General features: G+C 40.8%; 1 protein-coding gene across 4 annotated transcripts in view; it reads right to left on the bottom strand.

Annotated features, from left to right (window-relative positions):
• Positions 1 to 22,307, bottom strand: part of PARD3B (par-3 family cell polarity regulator beta) — a 1,037,391-nt gene that overhangs the window by 294,135 nt on the left and 720,949 nt on the right. For all 4 annotated transcript variants that reach the window (XM_044241394.1, XM_044241395.1, XM_044241397.1 and 1 more), the window contains 2 exons: positions 11,383 to 11,589; positions 10,408 to 10,645 (listed from right to left, as the gene is read on the bottom strand). In XM_044241394.1, coding sequence (XP_044097329.1) covers positions 10,408 to 10,645; positions 11,383 to 11,589 — 445 coding nt within the window. The remainder of the gene's footprint in view (positions 1 to 10,407; positions 10,646 to 11,382; positions 11,590 to 22,307) is intronic.

Genomic DNA, 22,307 nt, shown 5'->3' with positions numbered 1-22,307 from the left:
TTATCCATTTTTCAATCTGTGTATCTCCTGTATCTGTCTGTAATTGTTCTGGGAAGCTTCTCTCTTATATGGTTATTATGCCAAAGAGTCAAGTCTTTTCCCTTAATTATGAACCATCTCATGTTATTAAACTGCTGTTTCACAGATTGACTAGAGACAGAAAAATCCAGTGAGTAGCAAAAATAAAAACGTATGGGTTCTACAGGGTGTATCAAAGTATATACAAAGTTGTATATACTTTGTATTAGCATCCAAACACGCTGTGTCATTGCATGTTTGGATGCTAATACGGCAGCAGCCGTGATTAAGAGGGAACTTGGTCTTGCCATCAGTTCAAAGTCTGGCTCTAGGCAGGCAGTTTTACTTCTCAATGTCTCATTCTTTATTACTGCAAAGTGAAGCTACCATTTGCCACCCTCTTCTCCCATGCATCTTAAAGATGGATGTTAGTAAATTACATTGAAGTTCTCAGATAAAAGGTGCTAAACAAAGAACTAATTTCATTTTTCCCCTCAAGCAAATTATTAAATCTATACATGTCATTATCTAATAGTATTAAGTAAACATTGCACAAGGACATGACATTGCGCTGGACATGGTACAAAGCAAATTAGGCAAATGCAGTCTCAACTAGGAAGTGGTAGGTGTTTATATATATGAATAAACCTGCTGTTAATATGTTTTATTAGTTATTTAATATGAGTATGCAAATAGGTCCATTAGGAAATCCTTTGCATTTTCTTAATCCAGCATTTTAAATGATTATATTTCACCTTAAATGCTAATGAAGTTTATTTATTAATGTGTATCTTCTACTTTAGTGCCTGTGAAAATTCTTTGTAGCATATCAATTTCTTTAAAAGTTAAGCCAATTTTTTTTTCCACTGGACTTTTGTTCTGATCTGTTAACAAATCTAAACCTCATTATCCAAGAAAAGTAATGAGATAAAGGGATCTATTTTTCTTCGTGCTCTTTCGTAATTCACATTAACGTTAATGGGAGTTGTGCACGCATGTTAAGGGAAGAAGAGAACCCTAATTAAACAAATCAGCCTTCTGGTTGACACTCTACGTGATCATTTGTTATTATGAAAAGTACGAGGAAATCATCCTGCTTTGGGCAGCCATAAACAGAGCTCCAGAGGAATCGAGATTCCGAACGGTAGGAGGGGAAGGCGATGAACAGCAATCAGCTTTTCAAATGAAAACAAGCTACCCATACACTTGTATACTAATTAACTCCATCTATGCCCCTCGCCCCTCTATGAACATATACTCAAAGAAAACAGAGAGAGTGATAAACATTTGCAGACACGCACGACAGCTGAAAAAAATTACTGAAGTCAGACACCACACAAACTCTGCATGCTGGGCACTGCAGTGGCTCACTTGTCGACACACTCAGCCCCCTAGCCTATCAGCCAAGCAGCCTGCCTGTCCCTGAGTCTTCTTTCCCTTGAGAAATAAATGCTGGCCACACAACCCTCAATGTGTCCGATCCAAATTTAATCTATACTCTTTAGTTACCATACTTGCCTCCACCCTCATCATTTTGTCTCCCTTGCCCTATTTATGGAAGCTCTCCCTCTACTTCTTTACATTCTCCTGTCTGCAATCTATTCCTATTATGATGCTAATTTTCCTCTCTGGTGCTTAGTTGCAAACGAACAAAAGCTGGGATGTATAATACATAAATATATAAATATTATCAGCGATCACACCACTGAGTTTAATGGAAGTCAATATCGGTATATTACACTCTCTACTTTGCAATTCCATTATGGGCTCAACACTGCTGGTCATAAAAAGTAGCATTCTGAGCCCAGGCCTGTGATAGTAATAATGAAAAAAAAAAAAAAAAAAAAAAAAGGTGGGGGCGGTCATTGCTCTTCCTAACTCGAATGAAAAATTAAAATTGCTAGGGCACTTAGCTCAGAGGGAAATTGGCAAATTAACAAAATGAGGAGACAAAATATTCATGGCTCATATCGTGAAAGAGAAAGTAAATAATTTAAGACGGACTGTGAGGTGAGAAAATTCTGTTACCCAAAAGACAAAAAAGGAGCCTCACAAAATTTCAGTGTGTCTTTGGCTTCGATTCCTTTCCCGCTCCATCACGGTGAGCCAGGGAGAAGGATGGATGGTTGCACCTGTGAGTAGCCTTTGCCATGTAAATTCATTTTTTGCCAGTCATATGTTTCTCTCAGGCTCAATATATGCAGCCATTTTGCCCTGATCCGTAAGGTTCTCTGTTCTCCATGTATTTCCATATACAACTTGCAGCTGAATTAAGAACTTTGACCTACTTTGGCTTTCATTTTTCATCTGAAATTTCATATTTCAAGCTGGCCTCTACTTCATGAAGCAAAGCACCTTATCTCTAGCCTGTTGTTGGCCTTTTGCCTTTGGGGAAATGACTGTTAAAATTTCATTGGCCCGACTACATTAGACAGGTTGCCCTTCATACCCATAAAGCTGAAGGGATGCCCGGACGTTTTACAGCCACTATCTAGAAAGAGGTAATGACAGGCACAGCCACATTACATTTATTGTACATGAGACCTATAACAGCCGTTATGGGATCAAGGTAAAGAGGAGAAATGTACGACAGATGTCATGCTCCCTGGAGATTTAAGTATTCCGTCTCTATCTAACCTAATTTAAAAATCAAGTCAAAATGTATCTTTATGGGTAATGTATTATAAGACAACTTCCAAGGCACCCAATGAAAGAACTATGAGCCATGCATTGAGAATATCAAGTCCAAAACCCATCCATTTACTCTGGTCTGAAACACAGGAAGGAAAAAAATAGGGGGGGGGAAAGCCTGTTCCTCCATCTGAGTCCCCTTCCCACTTGTATTCAATGCCACCAAATGATGAGATAACCTTTGAAAATAGTTCAAGGTTATATTTAGAAAGGAGTGACCCAAAGCTTATAAAATAGAAAGGACTGAATGATTTTTATGATGTCATGACTTCTTATAGCTTTTTAAAGCTAAACTGTCCAGTCTAAAGAAAACAGAGCATGCTCACCTGAAATACAAAATAGCAATTAGAGGAAAAATTTATAGAATTGAAACAGAAGTTTAGGGGGCTCCAAGTCAAACGCTGATGGCTGGCTGGCTGAGTGGGGCCATGCAGTAAGACAAGGAGAAAAACCTACCAAGGCAGGCACTATCCTGACAGCTCTGCTTACATAAATTAACTTCAATTTCACAAAACTGGAAGAGGACGTGTTCTTATCCCCCACTCACTGCTGAGCAGATGACTCAAAGGGACTCATGAAGGCCACAGAGGTTGTAAGGGACGGTTGTTTAAGTAGGTTAAGTATAAATTCAATGGTGATGATGTCTGGGTTGTTGTTTGTGGCGGAGGAGAAAGGTGTGTGTGTGTGTGTGTGTGTGTGTGTGTGAAGAAGTGTTCTTTTTAAAACGATCCACAGCAAGATGTCATATGGAGATGCCTTAGTTTTGATAAAATACTATACTTTAGTATAAAACAAATGAAATGTAAGTGCTTTAGCACATGCAAAGCTTATATATAAAAAGTTGGTGCCTTTAGATTTAAAAAAAAAAAAAACCTATGCCATTAGGGCTCATAATTTAGTCTTCTCTATATAGAAATTAAACCAGTGTATCACTGACGTACACCTATGTTAGCTGAGTTGAGAAGAAACAATGGAGAATATCCAACCGGGGCCCCTGGCTGGCTCAGTTAGAAGAGCATGTGACTCTTGATCTCAGGGTCATGAGTTCAAGTCCCACACTGGGTGTGGAGCCTACTTTAAAAACAAACAAACAAACAAACAAACAAACAAAAACATCCAACTGATGGGCCAGGAGGAATAGAGTGGAGACACACAGCTGCAAATCGAGTGTGCCCTTTAGATTAAAGCCCACGTGTCTTCAGATTGTTTACCTCAGGTGCAACAGGCCTTTGCATGCTAAAACAGACACAATTTGGGCTAGTGTTCTGTTACAGCTTTATGTGAAGTTGGTTTAAAAGCAACCTCATATTCCTATGCTGCAAAAAAATAAAAAATAAAAAAAGAGCAGGCATAAAGTGATTTGGCATTTAGTACCACAGCATGCGAGGTTCTGATAACAAATCTGCTGAAATTCAGTGTGGCCTGGGCAGGTGCACAGTCTGTTAGGTAGTAAGTCACTGTGAGGAAGAGGACACCATCCCGCTGACTTCACCTTCTTCATAACACCTACTAGAGTCCAAAATAATCTCAGTCATCTTGAGTTAGCGTTTATTCTCTTCTCCTCACCGGGATGCAAATCACGTAAGAGCCGCAGCCTGGATGTCTTGTTCAGCACCAAATAAATTGACTATTGATTCCCTCAAGCTGACAAGGAAGTGCTTTGTCCGAGGTAGCTGAGCCCAATGTCCCAACTCTGCCTGGGAAATCCCTTGCTACAAGTACTTTACACGTTTAGGTGATATTTTGCTTGTTTTGTTTTAAACTCACCAAAAGAAATTCAAAAGTCTTTGAGTTTTCCTTCCTTTTCTAAGACCAAAAAAACCCCAAACAACAACAACAACAACAACAAACCCATAAAAGCAAGGACTTCATCACTGTCTGCCTGGGGTCTAGAACACTGCCTGATGCAAAAGGAGCATTCAGGAAACAATATGGAATAAATGAAGACTGATTATGAAGGTGCTTGGCAAAGACTAAGCATTCAACATAGTTTATTAATCAATGACTATGGGCAAATTTTTAAAACAGAGATGAACCTCTCTATGGGCAAGTGTAGCACTTTGTTATTTGTTAATCCATTAAGAAGGAATTTACCATGCAAAGTTCCCTTAGGTACCAAAGCACACAAAGAGTATAGAAAAGGTACTTGATTAACAGCAAGGTTTTCCATTCAGGGTACAGCACAAGTAGATAATTCAAAGGTCTCTGAAGTGAGTGGCCTATAATATCAAAAGGAAGCAGCAGCAAATATGATATAAAGGAATGATTTTAAACACAGACTTGGGACAGAAATCAGTTTAAAGAATGTAAAGATCCGGGGCACCTGGGTGGCTCAGTGGGTTAAAGCCTCTGCCTTCAGCTCAGGTTATGATCCCAGGGTTCTGGGGTCGAGCCCCACATCAGGCTCTCTGCTCAGCGGGGAGCCTGCTTCTTTCTCTCTCTGCCTGCCTCTCTGCCTACTTGTGATCTCTGTCTGTCAAATAAATAAATAAAATCTTTAAAAAAAAAAAAGAATCAAAGATCCACATAGCTATTAAATAATTAAGAAATTAGGGACTTCATGCTGGGCTTTCTGCTCTAGACTGTGCAAGATTTTGTTAGCTAAAGGCTATTTCTCTCTAGCGCTTAGAAAAGATCTGCTAGACCCCAGAAGAACAGCTGGGGGCTGATGGCAATTGGCTTGTCTACTGAGTGGGTCTGGGCTTTAGCCTTTGGCTGCAAGGAGCCACAGGCATTATCTCTACAGTCTAGTGCCATGAAGAGCACAAGGCCATAAAGAAGCCAACACGTGATGAAAAAATTTAAGCATCTTGATTCCCCAATGTCCTCTTTCAACAGCAGGTAAACAGAGGATTCAGGGAAACTAACAAAGTTGTTAGAATCTTGAGCTGCATATTTTTCCATAATAATTCATGGCTTGTGTCAGAGCTACAGTTGACTCTATGAGGAGGTAATTCTGAAATCAGAAAAGGGGCTGCCTGGTCGTTCAGTGGGTTAAATCCTCTGCCTTTGGCTCAGGTCATGATCCCAGGGTCCCGTATCAGGCTCTCTGCTCTGAGCCTGCTTCCTCCTCTCTCTCTGCCTGCCTCTCGGCCTACTTGTGATCTCTGTCTGTTAAATAAATAAGTAACATCTTAAAAAATGAAAGAAAGAAAGAAAGAAAGAATGAAAAGCATTAAGCATACTGGCACCAGACCACACATTTAAAGATACAAGTTAACAAGATCCCCATAATTTTTTCAAAAGGATCAGGAGTAGGTCAAATTAACTAATGAGCTAAACTCTATGACTACATATCATTAACATGAATGGACCAGCTAATATTAGAAAAGCACACAACACTTAGCATTTTACAAGCCAGAGCAAAGCCCCTGCTAACACATTCACACTTTGGCGATGTGTAGCTCGGTGAGGAGAGGGAGATGATTTTCGTCCCCACACGTGCCCTTGGCCAGGTGCCACTGTCCATGGCACAACCTGCATTAAAGCTCCTTGTCAGGAGAGTGGCTGTGAAATGCAGATAATGGAACAAATAATACATATTTAAGCCACACATCTACCTTCTAGAGAACTTTAAAGCAATCAATCTTTTTTTAAATAAGAAAGAAGCGAAGTCAATAGCATCTGAGCAACAGATGAGAATTAAAGCAAAATCTGTTGGCTAATGGCAACAGCTTTTGTGTTCTTTGTTGGTGAAAATGTGCATGCAGCAGCAACTCCGATATGCTCAAACACTCAGATGCAAAAGGCTATGGAAAACAGTTGCTATTTTTACACGGGAGATAAACTCAAACACCACCTTTCAGATCTTAATTTTCCTAAAACCGCAGAAGGAAACAACATGGAGTTGCTAGATGTCTAAAGGATCTAGGACGTGTGATTTCCACCATGGGCAAATATAGCGTATATCAGACAACAAAAGGAATGGGTTCTATGTTCCAGCAGCAGAATATGAATCGGCCAAATTGAGTCATTGAAGCAAAATATAAAGTGAAGGCTTACCTCAGTAATATTCTAGAAAAATGGGATATGTGAGGCTTTAATAGTTTTTTTTATTTGTAGACTACTCTAGTTAAATCTGTTTTGTTTTTTAACACCTTAAAGAGAAACTTGTTTTCTTATAAATTACCATGATATTGTAGAAGTACTACTAATAATTATAATAACTATTTTAGCTTTCTATTGATGCTGTAAAAGAGTATCATAAACATAGTGGCTTAAAAAACAGACATAGGCTGAAGTTAAGGGTTTGGTAGGCTGGGTTCTTTCCTAAAGGCTCTCCAGACATAATTCCCTCCTCTGCCCTTTCTAACTTCTAGAGGCTGCCCTCATTCCTTGGCTCATGGCCACCTCCCTCCATCTCAAAGCTGGCAACATTGTGTTCCTCTGTATCTTTCTTCTTCAGTCGTATCTTCCTCTTTTATTTTTTTTTTAAAGATTTTATTTATTTATTTGACAGACAGAGATCACAAGTAGCAGAGAGGCAGGCAGAGAGAGAGAGACGGGGAAGCAGGCTCGCTACTGAGCAGAGAGCTCGATATGGGGCTCGATCCCAGGACCCTGAGATCATGACCCGAGCCGAAGGCAGAGGTTTAACCCACTGAGCCTCCCAGGTGGACCTCTCTTCTACTTTTAAGGCTTCTCATAATTACTTTGAGTCATGGGGGGAATCTGGGATGATCATCTTTATCTTAAAGTCAGATGATCCCCAACCTTAATTCCATCTGGACCTTAACTCTCCTTTGCTATGCAACATGACATATTCACAGGTACCAGGGGTTACGCTGTGGACATCTTTAAGGGGCCTTTATTCTGCTTACCATAACATCTATTGAATGTGTATTTCTAGCCAGGTGCTGTTCTATAAGCATGTTACACGTAACTAAACACATATAATTCCCATAATAATGGTATGTTCTATTATTATTTCCATTTTTCAGATGAGGAAACTGAGGCACACAGATTGAACAGTATGCTGAATGCTACCTAGATAGAGAACAGGAGGAGCTGGGATTGAATTTAGCATTCCACATACAGAGCCTGTCCTGTTTAACCTCTGACCTCCACAAATCCAAAGGCAATTCCCATCTATATATTTGGATTGTGTGTGTCATTGTTATCAGGATGGTTCAAGCATAGCCCGCAAATTCTGGCAATGATAATAATTACCTGGAAAAAGGGCAAGTTTAACATTCAAAATGTCAAATGGAAAGACAGAGTCTATAGAGACCACCAGGGAAAACAAACCAGCATTTATTGAGACGTGCCCTACTGCTATCAATATTATCTGTGTTGCCTAAATGTGATTTTGCAGTTTCAACGAGTCTCTCTCTTTCCATATTTATATATAATAACAGATTATATTTATATTCACATATTACATGTGAACGACAGATACGGAATAGAGCTTTCTGTTTCTGTCTGAAATTTTCATTGAAAATCCCAAACCTGGGGTACCTGCCTGGTTTAGTCGGTTAAGTATCCAACGCTTGGTTGTGCCTGGGGTTGTGATCCCAGGGTCATGAGATTGAGCCCCACTTTGGGCTCTGTGCTCAGTGAGGAGTCTGCTTGAGACTCCCTCCCCCAGCTCTGCTCCTCCCCCTCTCACACTTGTGTCTTTCTCCTTCTAAAATAAATAAATAAAATCTTTTTAAAAAATCCCAAACTAAAAACATCCTAGGACAAATGCCACACAGTATTCTTTTTTTTTTTTTTTTAAGATTGCATTTATTTATTTATTTGGCACACAGGGAGAGAGAGAGAGATCACACAAGTAGGCAGAGAGGCAGGGGGAAGCAGGCTCCCCACTGAGCAGAGAGCCTGATGTGGGACTCGATCCCAGGACACTGGGACCATGACCTGAGCTGAAGGCAGAGGCTTAACCCACTGAGACACCCAGGCGCCCCAGCCACCCAGTAATCTTGAGAGAGATATCTCCTAAGAGTTGACTAAGAGGTAGCCAACATCAACTCCCATCCCTCACCTTCAGCCCCTGGATAAAAGAAGGATAGAGATTGAGAGAGAGATTCTCTGCGATGGAAAGTTATAAGAGCAAAGAAAATAATGGGAAGGGCAGCTTCCCCCCATTTCCCCCAATAAAATAAGTGAGGAGTCTGCAAGATGACCCCTGAGAGAATTTGAAGGCAGTCATATGAAAGGAGACAGTCATCCTCCCCATTTGCTTGAGACACAAACACTCACTGCCCCTCTTCCTTCCCTGTGCATGCAAGCTTGGGTTTGGCTCGTGGCTCTAGAGCTGGGGAGGCACAAAACCGGGCTGGACTCTGCTCTGGAGAAATCTGAACATGTCAGGCTGGTTGGGACATCCCTATGGCAGAATGGGGGAGAGGCGAGCAATGGGAACAGGCTGGGTTTCTATCACTTGGAAGGGCAAGAGATAGGCAACTCCTGGGAGCCAAGTAAACATAGGCATCTCCAACTGACACCATCCAAGGCTATCAGCTGGGGGGGTGGGGGGAGCAGAACACACACACACACATACACACAAATATAAAACCTCAGGGTGTGGTTCTGAGGTCAGAGGCTAAGGGTCAGAGGATCTCAGGATATCAGTAGAGAAAAGTTTCTCCTGTTTAGTGACTGGTACAGCAAGGAGCCACTGAAAAATCTATAAAACTCACCCACAAAGGCCCCCAACGGCCAGATTATACCAGATCCAGACACCAGTTAAGGACAATTCCACCCTGGTTCTAAAACTTCCCTTCCCTTCCCCCTGGGTCCAGAGACTGAGAAGCAGGAGAAGGTGGGATCTTGCCCCCACATCACCTTGGGGTAGAGACTTGAGGGGCAGGGAGGGGAAGTTTCGGTTAACATTAGACTGGCATTTTAGACTCCGAGGCAGAGGTTGTTTTAATACCCAAAGTGACCAGAAAGCCATCGGCTGGAGTGACGTCACTGAATCGTGGACATCGTTTCAGCATCAACAAAGCACATTTGGAATTAGCTGTAGGACAGGAGCCAAAGTCGGTTTCTGATGGTGCCCTTGGGGGCCAAGCCCAGCGGCTGGGCTGGCTGCATCTGACACCGCGTCTCATGACCCCACTGAGTCAGGAGAGCAGGTCCGCTGGCCTCACTGTTGAAGTGAAGACAGGAAGGCTTGGGGAAGTGAAGCACCCATGAAGCCGGGCAGCTCACGTGTGCAGGGTCACGGACGGAGGACGGGGTGCTCTGACCCTAGATGCAGTGACCACTCCACGGACCGCTCCCCGCTTCTGCAGGTGCTAATGTGCTCACAGGCCTGGCCAGCAACCTCCAGTTACGGGGCGGGTGAGTGAGGTCCGTCTACTCTGTCTTCTTTAAGTCACCTGGGGTGTCATACACGCCATGGCGGGGGACTCCCTCTTGCCCCTCGCTTTCCCCACGCTGAGGACGCATTTAATTCACCGCAAAAACCAAGGCCTGCGAGCACAGCCCATGCCTCTACCAGGCATCAGCCTTTCGTTGCCAGCAAACTGAACACAGCCTCCTGTCATCCCGGGGGACCTCGGGGGCCACCCAGGAAGGCTCCTTCTAATTCTGCGGGAAAGGAACGGCCTTCGCCGTTGAGATTTTTATGCACTTAGCTAAAAAGGAGGGAACACTTGCCATTGTTTTCTGGATACACACAGATGAGCGATTTCACCAGGAAAAACCAAAAAGCAAGACAAGGCCCGCGGTGCCTTCGCAGCACGCCCCTACCTCAGCATGGCCCCGAACCCTTTCTTCTTTATTTTCCTCTCTGGGTCTTCATTTTCCTCTTTCAGCTTTTTCTCCTTGGCTTTCAGTTTGCCCTTTTCCTTCTTCTTCTCCTTCTCTTTCGGTTTTTTGATTTTCCTGGCTTTCTGCTCCCCGTCCTCCAGCTCAGGGCTCCCCTGAGGGACAGATTCACAACTCAGAGCCCCTTGGCCGGAGTGAGAGCTCTTATCAGACAGACCGTCTGTGCGGAGAGAAAAATCAATACATGCGGTCAGGGGCACTGACGGTTAGTGTATCGAGAAAAGTTAAATGTAAAATACAGAGGGATGAAGGAACCACGCCAGAGTTCTACCCTTGCACGTGGCTACTTGGACCCTTTGAAGAGACAACTGCCTAAATCTGGTTCCTTCAAGTAAGGTTTCCTGTGGGGAGGAGGGAGCAGTGGGTGGTTCAGACAGTGGTAGGAAAGGTCTGATCCGTGGCACAGCACGAATATCTCTGAGAGACAGCTTGTTAACCTCCATTGGCTCCGAAAGCCCGTGTGCTGGCAAACAAACAGGGCGAGTTTACTTCCAGGAGAGGTTTCTGAGGACACATGTAACCCAACTGCTTTTACCCAATTACTGCAGTCAGTCCTCAGGTTGAGGCTGCTTCTAATGACTCGAATAAGAATGTCAAGAAATGCATACTTAGTGCTCCCAGCCTAAGGGCAAATGACAGTTGGTCCTTGTAGGAAAGTGAAGGGGGACATTTCTTTAGCGTTTGCACTGTCGAATAAATTGCATATTGTGTCAGCCAATTCCACGTTCGTTAAGCCAAAGGGCAAAACATCTCAGGAAAATGAATTACTTTTAATATCAAAAATATAATTGTGATCCTTAAATCATTTTTCTTTGTCATTAAGCACACACATCCTTGGCTATGATTCGCGGATGATAATGAGATGAAGAAACCGGGTAAGGAGGCCCTTAGTCCTACCGGCTTCGAGCTCTTCCGGTCCGTCATAGGATTTGTCAATGGCTGCCCGGAAACTCTCGTTGCAGCCCCGGCCGCGAACCATGTGCGGCCGGGGCCTGTGGAAGGGAAGTTCGTTCTTCCTGACCTCAGCAACCGCAGTCTGGAGGCTCTCCAAGGAACTGGACTTTTTCAAACCCAGAGTTGGACCGAAATCTTTGCTTGGAGAGTCTGGAAAAGAAAGGGCAAAAATGGACCCTTCCCCCAATAAGGCATGGTGTGGTGTAGTGGAAAAGTCTGCTGTTCCAAAAATATTTGTTTGGGTATCTTTAAAAAGGGGGTTTCTGAGTGGGTGGGGTTTGGGGTTCGACCCCAGCTTTGCCAACTTTTCGTGACCTTGACCAAGTGGTTTGAGTTCTTGGAACCTTAGTTTCCTTTCTTTGTGTGTGAAGTTGTGGTAAGATTTAAAATAATAACATATACTATATAAATATGCCTGTGTGTATACATGCCCATACACAGATATCTATGAATTTGAACGTTTCTAGCAGTCTATAGAGATTGTACACGCGCACAGAAACACACATACACGCACACGGCATCTAAGATCAAGAGGGCTTCTCTCACAGTGTCCATCCAAAGTATTCCCTACATTGTGGCTTTTTAAAGATATATTTTTTTTTTAGAGAGAGAGAGAGAGAGAGAGCGAGCAAGCAAGCTCTGGAGGGGGGGGAGGTTGAAGGAAAGGGAAAGTCTCAAGCAGACTCCCCACTGAGCACAGAGCCCAATGCAGAGCTCAATTTCATGACCAAGAGATCATGACCTGAATTGAAATCAAGAATCGGACCCTCAACTGACTGAGCCACCCAGGTGCCCCTACATGGTAGCTTCTACCATTTCCATGATCATTTTTGTGATTATTGAGTAACATACTATGCATAGAAATCAACATTGAAGTGATCGTAATTTTTATGATTAAACACTTCACTCTAGTGGCTATTAATGTATCATGAATGCAATTCATTTAGTCAATAAATAAATAAAGCAAAGCAAGAAAGAAAATAACTTTTCTGTGTCAATGCTTATTGTCCAAAACTGTATTTCTATTTGGGTATCTAGAAAAAAGGTAATTTTTAAGTGTAATATGTAATTCCAAACAAACAAACAAACAAACAAAAAAAACCCCAAACCTAAGTGAATTCTAGTAATTTGTTTTCTGATATATAATATCTTTCATTGGCACCATTTGGGCCTGTAGTTGCCCCCTGCCCCCATGCCGTGACCTCCATTCCCAGCCACAGTCAGGCTTTCTGGTTGGCTATAGCAGGATTAGGCTATCTAAATACCAGCAGCACGAAGATTATTTTAAAGATGGAAATAATTCTATCAGGGCCCCTTTCCACTGGGGCGACATCTCACGATCCTCTCCAGTTGTGAAGGAGGTTATTACCACATGGAGGCCACATCTGCGTTTCTGGGAATAAACTACTTTGCAGTTTTTCAACAGATACAGATTGAGTACATACTAAGGATTATGTACCTAAAGTACCTTGCTCAATGCCTCTTTTCCATATGTTCCAGATATGTTAAACATAGAATAATAATAATTCTAATAGCTAACATGGCATGACAAGCTTTGTCCTATTCTAAGTGCTTTACCTGTATTACCTTCCTATAATCCTGGCAGTTATTACTGTTAATCCCATTTTATAGATGAGGGAACTCATGCACAGAGCAGAGAAATAACGGCTGTAAAATCACACACTCCCTCTGCATCAGAACCGGGAATGTCCTTAGGCAGCCTCACTCCTGCATTTCTGCTCTAAAGAGAAACTTGGCCTCTGCCCTCAATTCGATTAGAGTCAAGCTACTTAAACTGGCCCACAGAGTCCTCGTCTCTAGAAGAAGATCATCAGTCTAGATTAGTCCCGTGAGATGGGCCAAGTAGGCAAACTACAAAGATCAGATGTTCCTGTAATTCTACTTTCATCATTAACTTACAGGAGGCAATTCTGCACTTTGGACAACATACATGATGACAATAAACACTGCATCTTATAGGCAACAGTATATCTTGGACCAACCCAACCGAGATGAGCTTGAGTGGAAAAAAATTACAAGAGATTTCGGGGACAGATTTCAGATGCTACTTGCAAGTCACAAACACTGAGACTATGTCGCTACTGAATTCAAAAAGAGGCATACTTCTAATATTCTCAGGAAGGAAGGCAAGTTGAAGAAACAGAAATTGGATAAGATCGTTTCTGACAAGAAAACAAAAGGCAACATAGAGGTTTGGGGTATTGAAGCAACAGTAAAAGCTTTGGAGTTTACAGAAAATATTTTACACCATCAACCCCTCAGGATGTCTGACGTGAAGTGTGGTGAAAACAAGAAGATGAAGAACGCTATCTGAGAAAGCTTAGCTCCTCTGTCAACAATAGTAACCATCTTTTATTTATTAATTGCCATCCAAGAGATTATATTAGAGCCCAAACTGTAAGTATTCATGTCAACCTTTTGCAGTAAATTCTACGGAACATGAAAGCGAATAAATCATCCAAGATATAAGGCGCGCTATCTAAGAGGAGCTCATCCAACGCTCAGCAAGAAGTCATATTTGAGAAGGAACAAATACACTGTGACTCATTCTAAGCAAACTGAACATTAAGGATTCATGGATTTTGCTGGATTAATAGAGCCAGGAATTAATTCACTTTACAAAAATAAATAGAAGCCACAAATTAGAAGCATCAACTGACGTTGGCCAAAATTACAACCTAGCTGTATTGGATGTAGTGATAGTAAAATTAAAAGCAAAACTGCTTGAGTCCTGGGTTGTAAATGTGAACTCAGGGGTTGTCAGGCTCGGAAGAATTGTTTCTATTTATTCCTGGGGAGTCAACAGGACGCAGCGATGGCAGGCTGATGTGAGAGAGGGAAATCTGAAAGTTGGAAAGCCTTTGCAAGAATTCGCAGGGGTATTGAGCTGAAGTTCCAAGTGAACGAAGATTCTGATGTGGGCCTTGACCAGGATTACACATCCCTTCTAGGTGTCCCAGGGCTTCCAATAAATGGGCACATTTAATCCCTCTTCCCTTTTTCTTACTCTCACCGTTTCAAACTTAGGTTGACATTACCTAGGAAATTCTGTAGCTTTGAGAATGGGAAGATTCGCTGTCTATTTTTAGCCTAACCATTTATACCAATTATATTTTTTCTAGGTTCCCATTAAAAGCAGAGGTCTCTCTGAAGTGATAATGTAAAGTAATTAATCAAATTCAAAACCTCAGTCATTCTATTCCATTGAAGTCATCCCCAAATACGACGACTCCTCACATTTTCTCTGCAGTGGATGTGATATTGGCTGTGGCTGATTTGAAGCAATTGTCTGAGAGGGTGATCTATGATTACCATGTGTTATCAGTCTCAGGATGGGTGGACTCTGTCCAAATTTGAGCATTTACCTGTCCCGTTTTGAGCATCTACAGAACTAATCTTAATATGATTGTTCAATGATTTCCAGGCCAGCCTCACTTACTTGCCAATGCCAGGGAATAAATCTTCCTTCTCACTTTCTTAGTAAGGCTTTGTTATTTTAACTTATGGCTTCTATGTCCAGTGACCATGTTCTCTGAGAAAACTCATCTTTCCATCAAAGAACACAAACTTGACATACACAAACTTCTTTCAACAAATGATAGAACCGTTATCAAGGGTGCTAGAAGAGGGACCTTACATGATAAAAATTGTTCTCAAGGTCATATAATAAAAATATTCTCTTAAATTTCCCTGTGCCAAATTCTTCCTTAAAATAAGTCCGCAGAAAGAGACATCACTGACTTTTTTTTAAAAAGATGGTATAGCACTTTCAAAGATTCATCTGTTCCTAAAGGAAGGAAGGGCTGGTTTGACTGAGTCCCAGAAGCCTTTCCCACAAACAGTAGAGGGAAGTTTCAGGATCATGCCTTTTGCGCCACCAAGCCAGAGATCTATCCACTATTCCCTGTCATCCAGAAAAATACAGTGTTAGGAAGAGAATGGGTGCAAGGATTTAAAGGACCGAAGACTTCTCTATGTGAGAAATGGTCATGAAACAGGTGGCATGGGAGCTACTAAGTCAAGAGGAGCCTGTAAAATGGATCCTTCACACCCTGGGAAACCACGGCCCCTACCTTCTAGGGAGAACGTCCCATGTTGATGTGTTACAAAACAGAAAGGCCTTGCTGGAGGACTATCTGGATGTGGACCTCAGTTTCTCTGACTCAGTCCTGGATTCCTGCCTTTGCCCCACGGCTACAAACCACTGTTGGTTCCCTACAGGCAGGTGATGAGCATAACAGAGAACAGAAGTCTGGAGTATTGTAAATAGTGAGTAAGAAGGGACGCTGTGAGACGTGCCAACAACTCTGCCACTTGTTTCCTGAGTTACTAACCCTTCCGTGCTTCAGTTTCCTTATCTGTAAAATGACGGTAGGACAAGCATGAAAGAGGATTTGCCACATGGTCTATGCTCATAAAACAGTGGTGACAATTACTGTCACCTCTAAACATCTGAATAAGTGAAGGCCTAGCAGAATTCATTTGTTTGGGTCCCCCACTGCATTCTTTGTTGTTGTTGTTAAGTTATATTTACTTACGAGAGAGAGAGAGAGAGAGAGAGAACACGCGCGCATACGCGTGCGAGCTAGGGGAGGGGCAGAGGGCAAGCGACACAGAAACTCAAGCAGACTCCGTGCAGAGCATGGAGCCCCCCTTGGGGCTCGATCTCACTCTTCTGAGATTAGGCCTGAGCCAAAACCAAGAGTCAGATGCTTAGCCGACTACACCACCCAGGTGTCCTCCACCACTGCATTCTTAACTACAACCATTCCTTCCGCAAAAAGCTGATGAGGGTTTCCTAAAGAAATGGCATCATTTCTTTTTTATTCAAAAGTTGAACTGATTTTTTTTTAAACAACTCCTTACATTTATTTTTTTCTTTTGAAATAGGGTATATGTCCACATCTGTTCACTGCATATAGAGACTATCATTGGGAAAACTGAGAGGGTAGTCTTGGTTGCCCTTTCCTTAAGGCTGTAATCATTTAATTAGTCTGAGATTTCACTGGCAATATTTGAACTTCCCGTCCTAGCATTAAAATCTTGCAATAAGAGAATGCCTTAATCCAGAAGACCAGTAATTGGATCTTCCATTATTGATGAAATTGCTTCCAATACATTCTTATTAGAACATAAGGAATTATTTGGGGGAAGGTATTCACTTTTGTATATGTGGCAAGTTTTTCTCCCAGCTAGAGCCTTATAATTAATAAATACTTATGATAAATTAAGAATAAATAATGTATTAATTTGCACATTTCAATAACATCAATGGCCCTCAAGGCACTTAGTGAAAATTAATTAAGTTAGTGTTCCTCCCTCTAAAATAGAGGAATTGTGCCCACTAGTAAATTGGGGAATAGAATGATTGCAATGCTATTCAGGGGTCACAGCATGAAACTTAAGAAGACCGGGAATTCGGCAAGATAGCTTGCTTTCATTATCAATTTGGCATTGCTGTATTATGAGCAACGAACTTGGGCAAATACAATAGAAATGCTTTACTTGCTTCATGGGGAGTTGTGATGTGAAATTAATAGCCTTAAAACTCTTTGAATGAAAAACTATTATAAATTCCAAGTAGGAAGTCACAACACCACTTTATTCTCCAATACATCCCACTTTGTCTTTTTATTTTAGATTACACTTAACTGAAAATTTTGTATATTTGATTTTTTTAGTAGTTTCCCTAGAGGCAAAATGTCTTATGTGCTTGAATAGATATCATTGCAAATCCATTAGCCTAGGAAAAAAAGTTCCCCATAATATCCAAATGTATAATCTCTCAAATTATGTTATCTGTGCTAACTATGTCCATAATGGGCCTAATTACCTTCCTGCCTATCTCAGTATTCCAAATATTGATCATCATTCCAAGCTTATCACTGGGTCCCATTTCCTATTCATTACCATAGGGCATAATGTAATCTGGTTTATACATTATCTGCTGTCATTTGGGTCTCAGTTCTTTTACTGGCAATTTCCAAGTTCTCCAGGAGAAGAGATTTTTCTTTTAAGTCTCGTAAATCCCAGGGTCTTTCATCATTTCTTGAAATTCATGTCAAATGTTCAATAATGAACTTCTCATTAAGATTCAGAGATTTGCATAATCTCTTCTACTCTGTCTCCAAACATTGTCTATTTTAAAATGGAAATATCTAGAGAAAATATGGGAAGATTAGGTGAACAAATAAAACACATTGCTTTGATGATGAGTGTGGGCATGGCCCTCCCAAAGTCCTTCAAATCTTTGCCATGTGCTGTTACACAAGCTCATTGTTACTGGAAGTTCATTCTCTTACAAACTAAAAGTTGAAATCTTATGCCTGTTTTGGTTTCTTTCCTGGACTCAAATGATAAGCGACAAAGGTAAAGAACAGTGAATTTACTGCACCAAAAACATTCTAATGACACCTTTTTCCACTTATTGTCTCTTTTGTGGATAAGGGACTGGAGTCTGGTTCAATTTAATGGGTAAATTATTTAAAAATATCTATATATAACCATATTTCTGGGTAGATTCCACTGAGACGACTAAAGAACTCAGAAAAACCCATTCCCAAGAGCTGTTTGTTGTGATCTCTTGCATTCCCTCTTATCTAGCTTATTGGGGAAACTCTTACCTAACTAAAACAACAACAAGAACAACTCACAACTGGCATTCAAAATAATAATTAATTTAAAAATTGGATAAATAGCATCATCTCCAAAAGGGAATATGGTTAAGTAAAAGAACCAAAACAAATAAAAACTAATTTTATTATTTAATTGAGGGGGAATAAAAGGCTTATTTGAGAGTCCAATAAACTGTCTAAAGTAGCAAGTTTTTCCACCTGTGAAACAGGATCAATAGGGTTGATAAATGCCACCCATCACTTTCTTAGTCCTGTTGACTTGGTCTCTTCAGCACAGGGAAGTACTACACAAATATTTGTTGTAGGGATAAATGAAGGAGAAGGTGAAGGGTGGTTACAGCACATGGATGTCCCTTTTCTCCAGGATGGGGAGGGGGAACCAAATTTTATTGGGAGAAACACACCTCCGAGCTGCTTCACTTCCTCAAAGCGCTCAGAGTCTTCTTTGTTAGTACAGCCCTTGGGTTCTTTGGTGTCACTTTCAAGGGTTTAATAATTATTGCCCTAACTATCACTATTCATTAATCTTCTCTTTTTATACTAGTCATTCCTTTTGCTTAACTTCACTTCTTATAATATTAACCTTTTCTGCCATTTCTACCTCCTTTGAGCGCAACTTCAGTTTTGTTTATAACCCCTGCAAGAACACCCTTATTTGTCTTCCAGCTCCTTCTTGTGTACCTTGGGAACAGGCTTTCACTCTGAACACAAACTGCATCTGTGATTCCACTCGCCGCCCGACCCTTTCCTTTTACCATTTACTCTTTGTATGGCTTGCTTCCACAGCACATCTTTCTTCTGCTTTTGATTGTTGAGTGGCTTCTGCTCTCTGTGGTTATCTACTATAGTACTCTCAAAATAAAGTACAACATAAAGAATTCTAATAAGTCTCTTTAAAACCATTAGCATAACTAAAAGGTCAAACTGATTGATTTCTTGGATGGAGACTTAGAAAGATGTTTTTACATGATGTTATGTAAATTGAGTATCTGTATTTTTTAGGGTCAAACATTATTTTTGCACTTTTGCTTTACTATTTTCTCCCCTTTTGAGAGCTGACTGTACTAAAAAAAAAAAAAAAAAAAAGACCCACTTCAAATTCTCAGTGACTGAGTTATTTATAGACCTGATAGAAAGTGTGTTTTTCAGTTTGGTGTGGATATGAATAACAATCTCTCTATGGATATATTTTAAGTAAGATTTCAATTTAATGTTAAAGTGTCAAGCCAGAATTAAGTCATCTATCAATGAGTGACTACTGAGTTGTTTTATGGTTCAGAACGGTGCTTGGTCATAAAGGTAACAGAGGATAAGTATAATAGTAACAAACACTTCCTTGTTGCTTTATAATTTCCGAAGTTCTTTCTTATACAGCATGAGGTTATATCAGACACCAGTGATTTTGCTCAAATTCACTTGTACATTCACATTTAGAGAGAGCTCAAATGAAGGAAGGTGGGAAAACAAGACAAAATAACTTATGTAATGGGAGTCATTTCAGTCACTATCCATCTCAGTGAGAGTAGACTCTAGAATGAATGCTTCTCAGACAAGGCAGGAGTTTGGATAAATGAACTGTTTCCTGTGAGTCTACGCTCTTAATTTTCACTGTGGGTAAATGCTGTATCATTTTTTAATTGAAATATAATTGATATATAACATTGTGAAAGTTTAAGAGGCATAAATGATGACCTGATATACATATATATATTGTCAATTGATTATCACAAGAGGGTTGGTTATCACCTCACATAATGACCATTTTCTGGTGTGTGTGGTAAGAACATTTAAGATCTACTCTCTTAGCAACTTTCAACTATATAGTACAGAATTGTTAACTATAGTTTCCATGTTGCACTTAGATTCCCAGAACATAATCACCTTATAATTGGAAGTTGGGTCCTTTGACTAATGTTCCCTATTTCCCCCATCCCTCGGGTCCTGGCAACCAACATTCTGCTGTTTCTATGAATTTAGCTATTTATGAGTCCACATATAAGTGAGATCATATAATATTTGCCTTTCTCTCACTTATGTTAACTTAGCATAATGCCCTCAAGATCCATCCATGTTGTTGAAAATGGCAGGATTTCCCTCTTTTTTTATGGCTGGATAATATTCCCTTATATATTCAAGCTGTATTTTCTTTATCTCTTTATTTACTGATGGTCGTTTGTGTTGTTTCCATGTGTTGGCCATTGTGAATATTGTGGCAATGAAAACAGGAGCGCAGATACCTCTTCAAAATAGCGATTTCATTTCCTTCAGGTAGATACCCATAAAAGAGATTGCTGGGCCACACAGTAGCTCTATTTTTCATTTTTGGAAGAACCTCTATATTGTTTTCCATAGTAGCTGTACCAGTTTACATTGCCACCAACAGTGCACGAGGGTCCCCTTTTTCCCACATCCCATCTCTTGTCTTTTGGCTAACAGCCATTGTAATAGGTACGAGGTGATGGTCTCTACTTGTTGCTTATGTCATGAGCTGCTTACGTCATGAGGGAGAGTCATTCTTGAGTTTCAAGATTTCTATCTTCTATGGGTCCCCATCCCATGTTTAAACCCAAGCCTATCACTTCAGCTGATGCTTGACTGAAGAAAAAGCTATCTGTTGCAGATATTTTGAATTCCGTACTTTAATGTGAATTTGGACAATTCTCCATAATATTTTATGATTTCCCTTTTCCTGATGACTTGAGAACCATTCTTGATGGTTCTTATCTCATGTAAATCTCAGAACAAGCACTCAACTCAATTCTCTTCCCATTCCTTTTAAAATTCCCTGAGTTTGCAGACAAAGAAATGTTGGCCTCCTGACTTGGCAAAGCCACTGGGATGCTCTACAAGGCTATCTTTACCTCAACAACCCAGGAATTAAGCTCCTCCCACTGTTTTTGAAGCCTCAGAAATACAAGATAAGGTACCTACTTTCCTCCAAGATGTTATTATCTGTGTGCTGAGCAAAGATGGACACACATGAAGTGATAACACTATATAATGAATAGAAGTCCCTTCCCATTTGTGGGGGACCCATCTGAGGATATATACAGATTCCCAAACTCTAGAAAATAAAAACATTAGACTCCAGGTTCCTCAGAAGTGGTATGTCCAATGGGTACCATGTTATCTCTTCACTCCACTAATTAACTGCTTCTCTGGCATTCAGTAATAATTTAATCTTTAGAGCAATGCTACAACAAGCACCAGTCTGGCATCAGACCACTTAAGTTCATTTTTCAGTTCCAATCTACACTAATTATGTCACCTTTGATGCTCTCAATCCCTCTGTGACTCAATTTCCTCGTTTGTAAATTTTGTAATTTGTAAATTTGTTATACATTTTACAGTTTGTTATAATGACAAATTTGTAAAACTTGTAAACCAGAGATAATGACTGCACCTTCTTTACCGGGTAGTTAGGGGGATTCTCTGGGAAGAGCCCAAACATGATGCCTGGCACATATAAGTATTCAGTAAACATTAGTTTGTGCCATATGTCTTCTTTTATGAGCAATGTTTACACTCATTAGGAGGATTTCTTTACAACCAGCAGAATGCCAAGAGGATTTCTGTTCCATAGCCATATACCAGGGGCCTGTGGTATCATTAGCTTTGACTTTTCACTCTTGATGCAAAATGAATTATTTTTGTATTGTTTAAGACTTTTCATCACTTTTCAAATTATCTTATATACCCTTCACTTCTTCCAATAGCCCCCAAACCTTGTTTCTTGCAGAGGTCTTTTCCACACAGAACCCAAATGCTAAAATCACTCGATGGGAATGCTCATGCCTGGGCCAAGGAAAGAGCCGGGTGACTCTTCTCCCTCAGACTGACACATTACATCATCAACAAAATGACAAACCAGACAGTGCCATAGACCCTTGGGGTCATGAGGCAACAGACAATACTGAACACTACAGAGCCAAGGACGTTGATAAATGGCATAGTTCCGGGCTGAGCGGTGTGGGCATATGAAAGTACAAAGAGGACAAAACACCCTGATCCTCGGTCACTAGCTAATGCTACATGAACAAAGCAAGACTCGTCCTTGAAGATGAATCAGACACAGGCAGGAGAAGTAGGAGGTGAGCAGTTCCTCCACAAAGGAGGAAATACATGAGGAAAACCCGATATGCCTCATATCGGATGGATGGAGTGAACGGTAAGGAAAAGGGACTATATTGGGGATTGGTGGGAAAGAAGTCA

This window comes from Neovison vison, chromosome 3 (assembly GCF_020171115.1).
Source record: "Neovison vison isolate M4711 chromosome 3, ASM_NN_V1, whole genome shotgun sequence".
Taxonomy (NCBI): domain Eukaryota; kingdom Metazoa; phylum Chordata; class Mammalia; order Carnivora; family Mustelidae; genus Neogale; species Neogale vison.
Note: the sequence above shows the minus strand (reverse complement) of the source record. Positions and strands in the feature narration are given on the sequence as shown.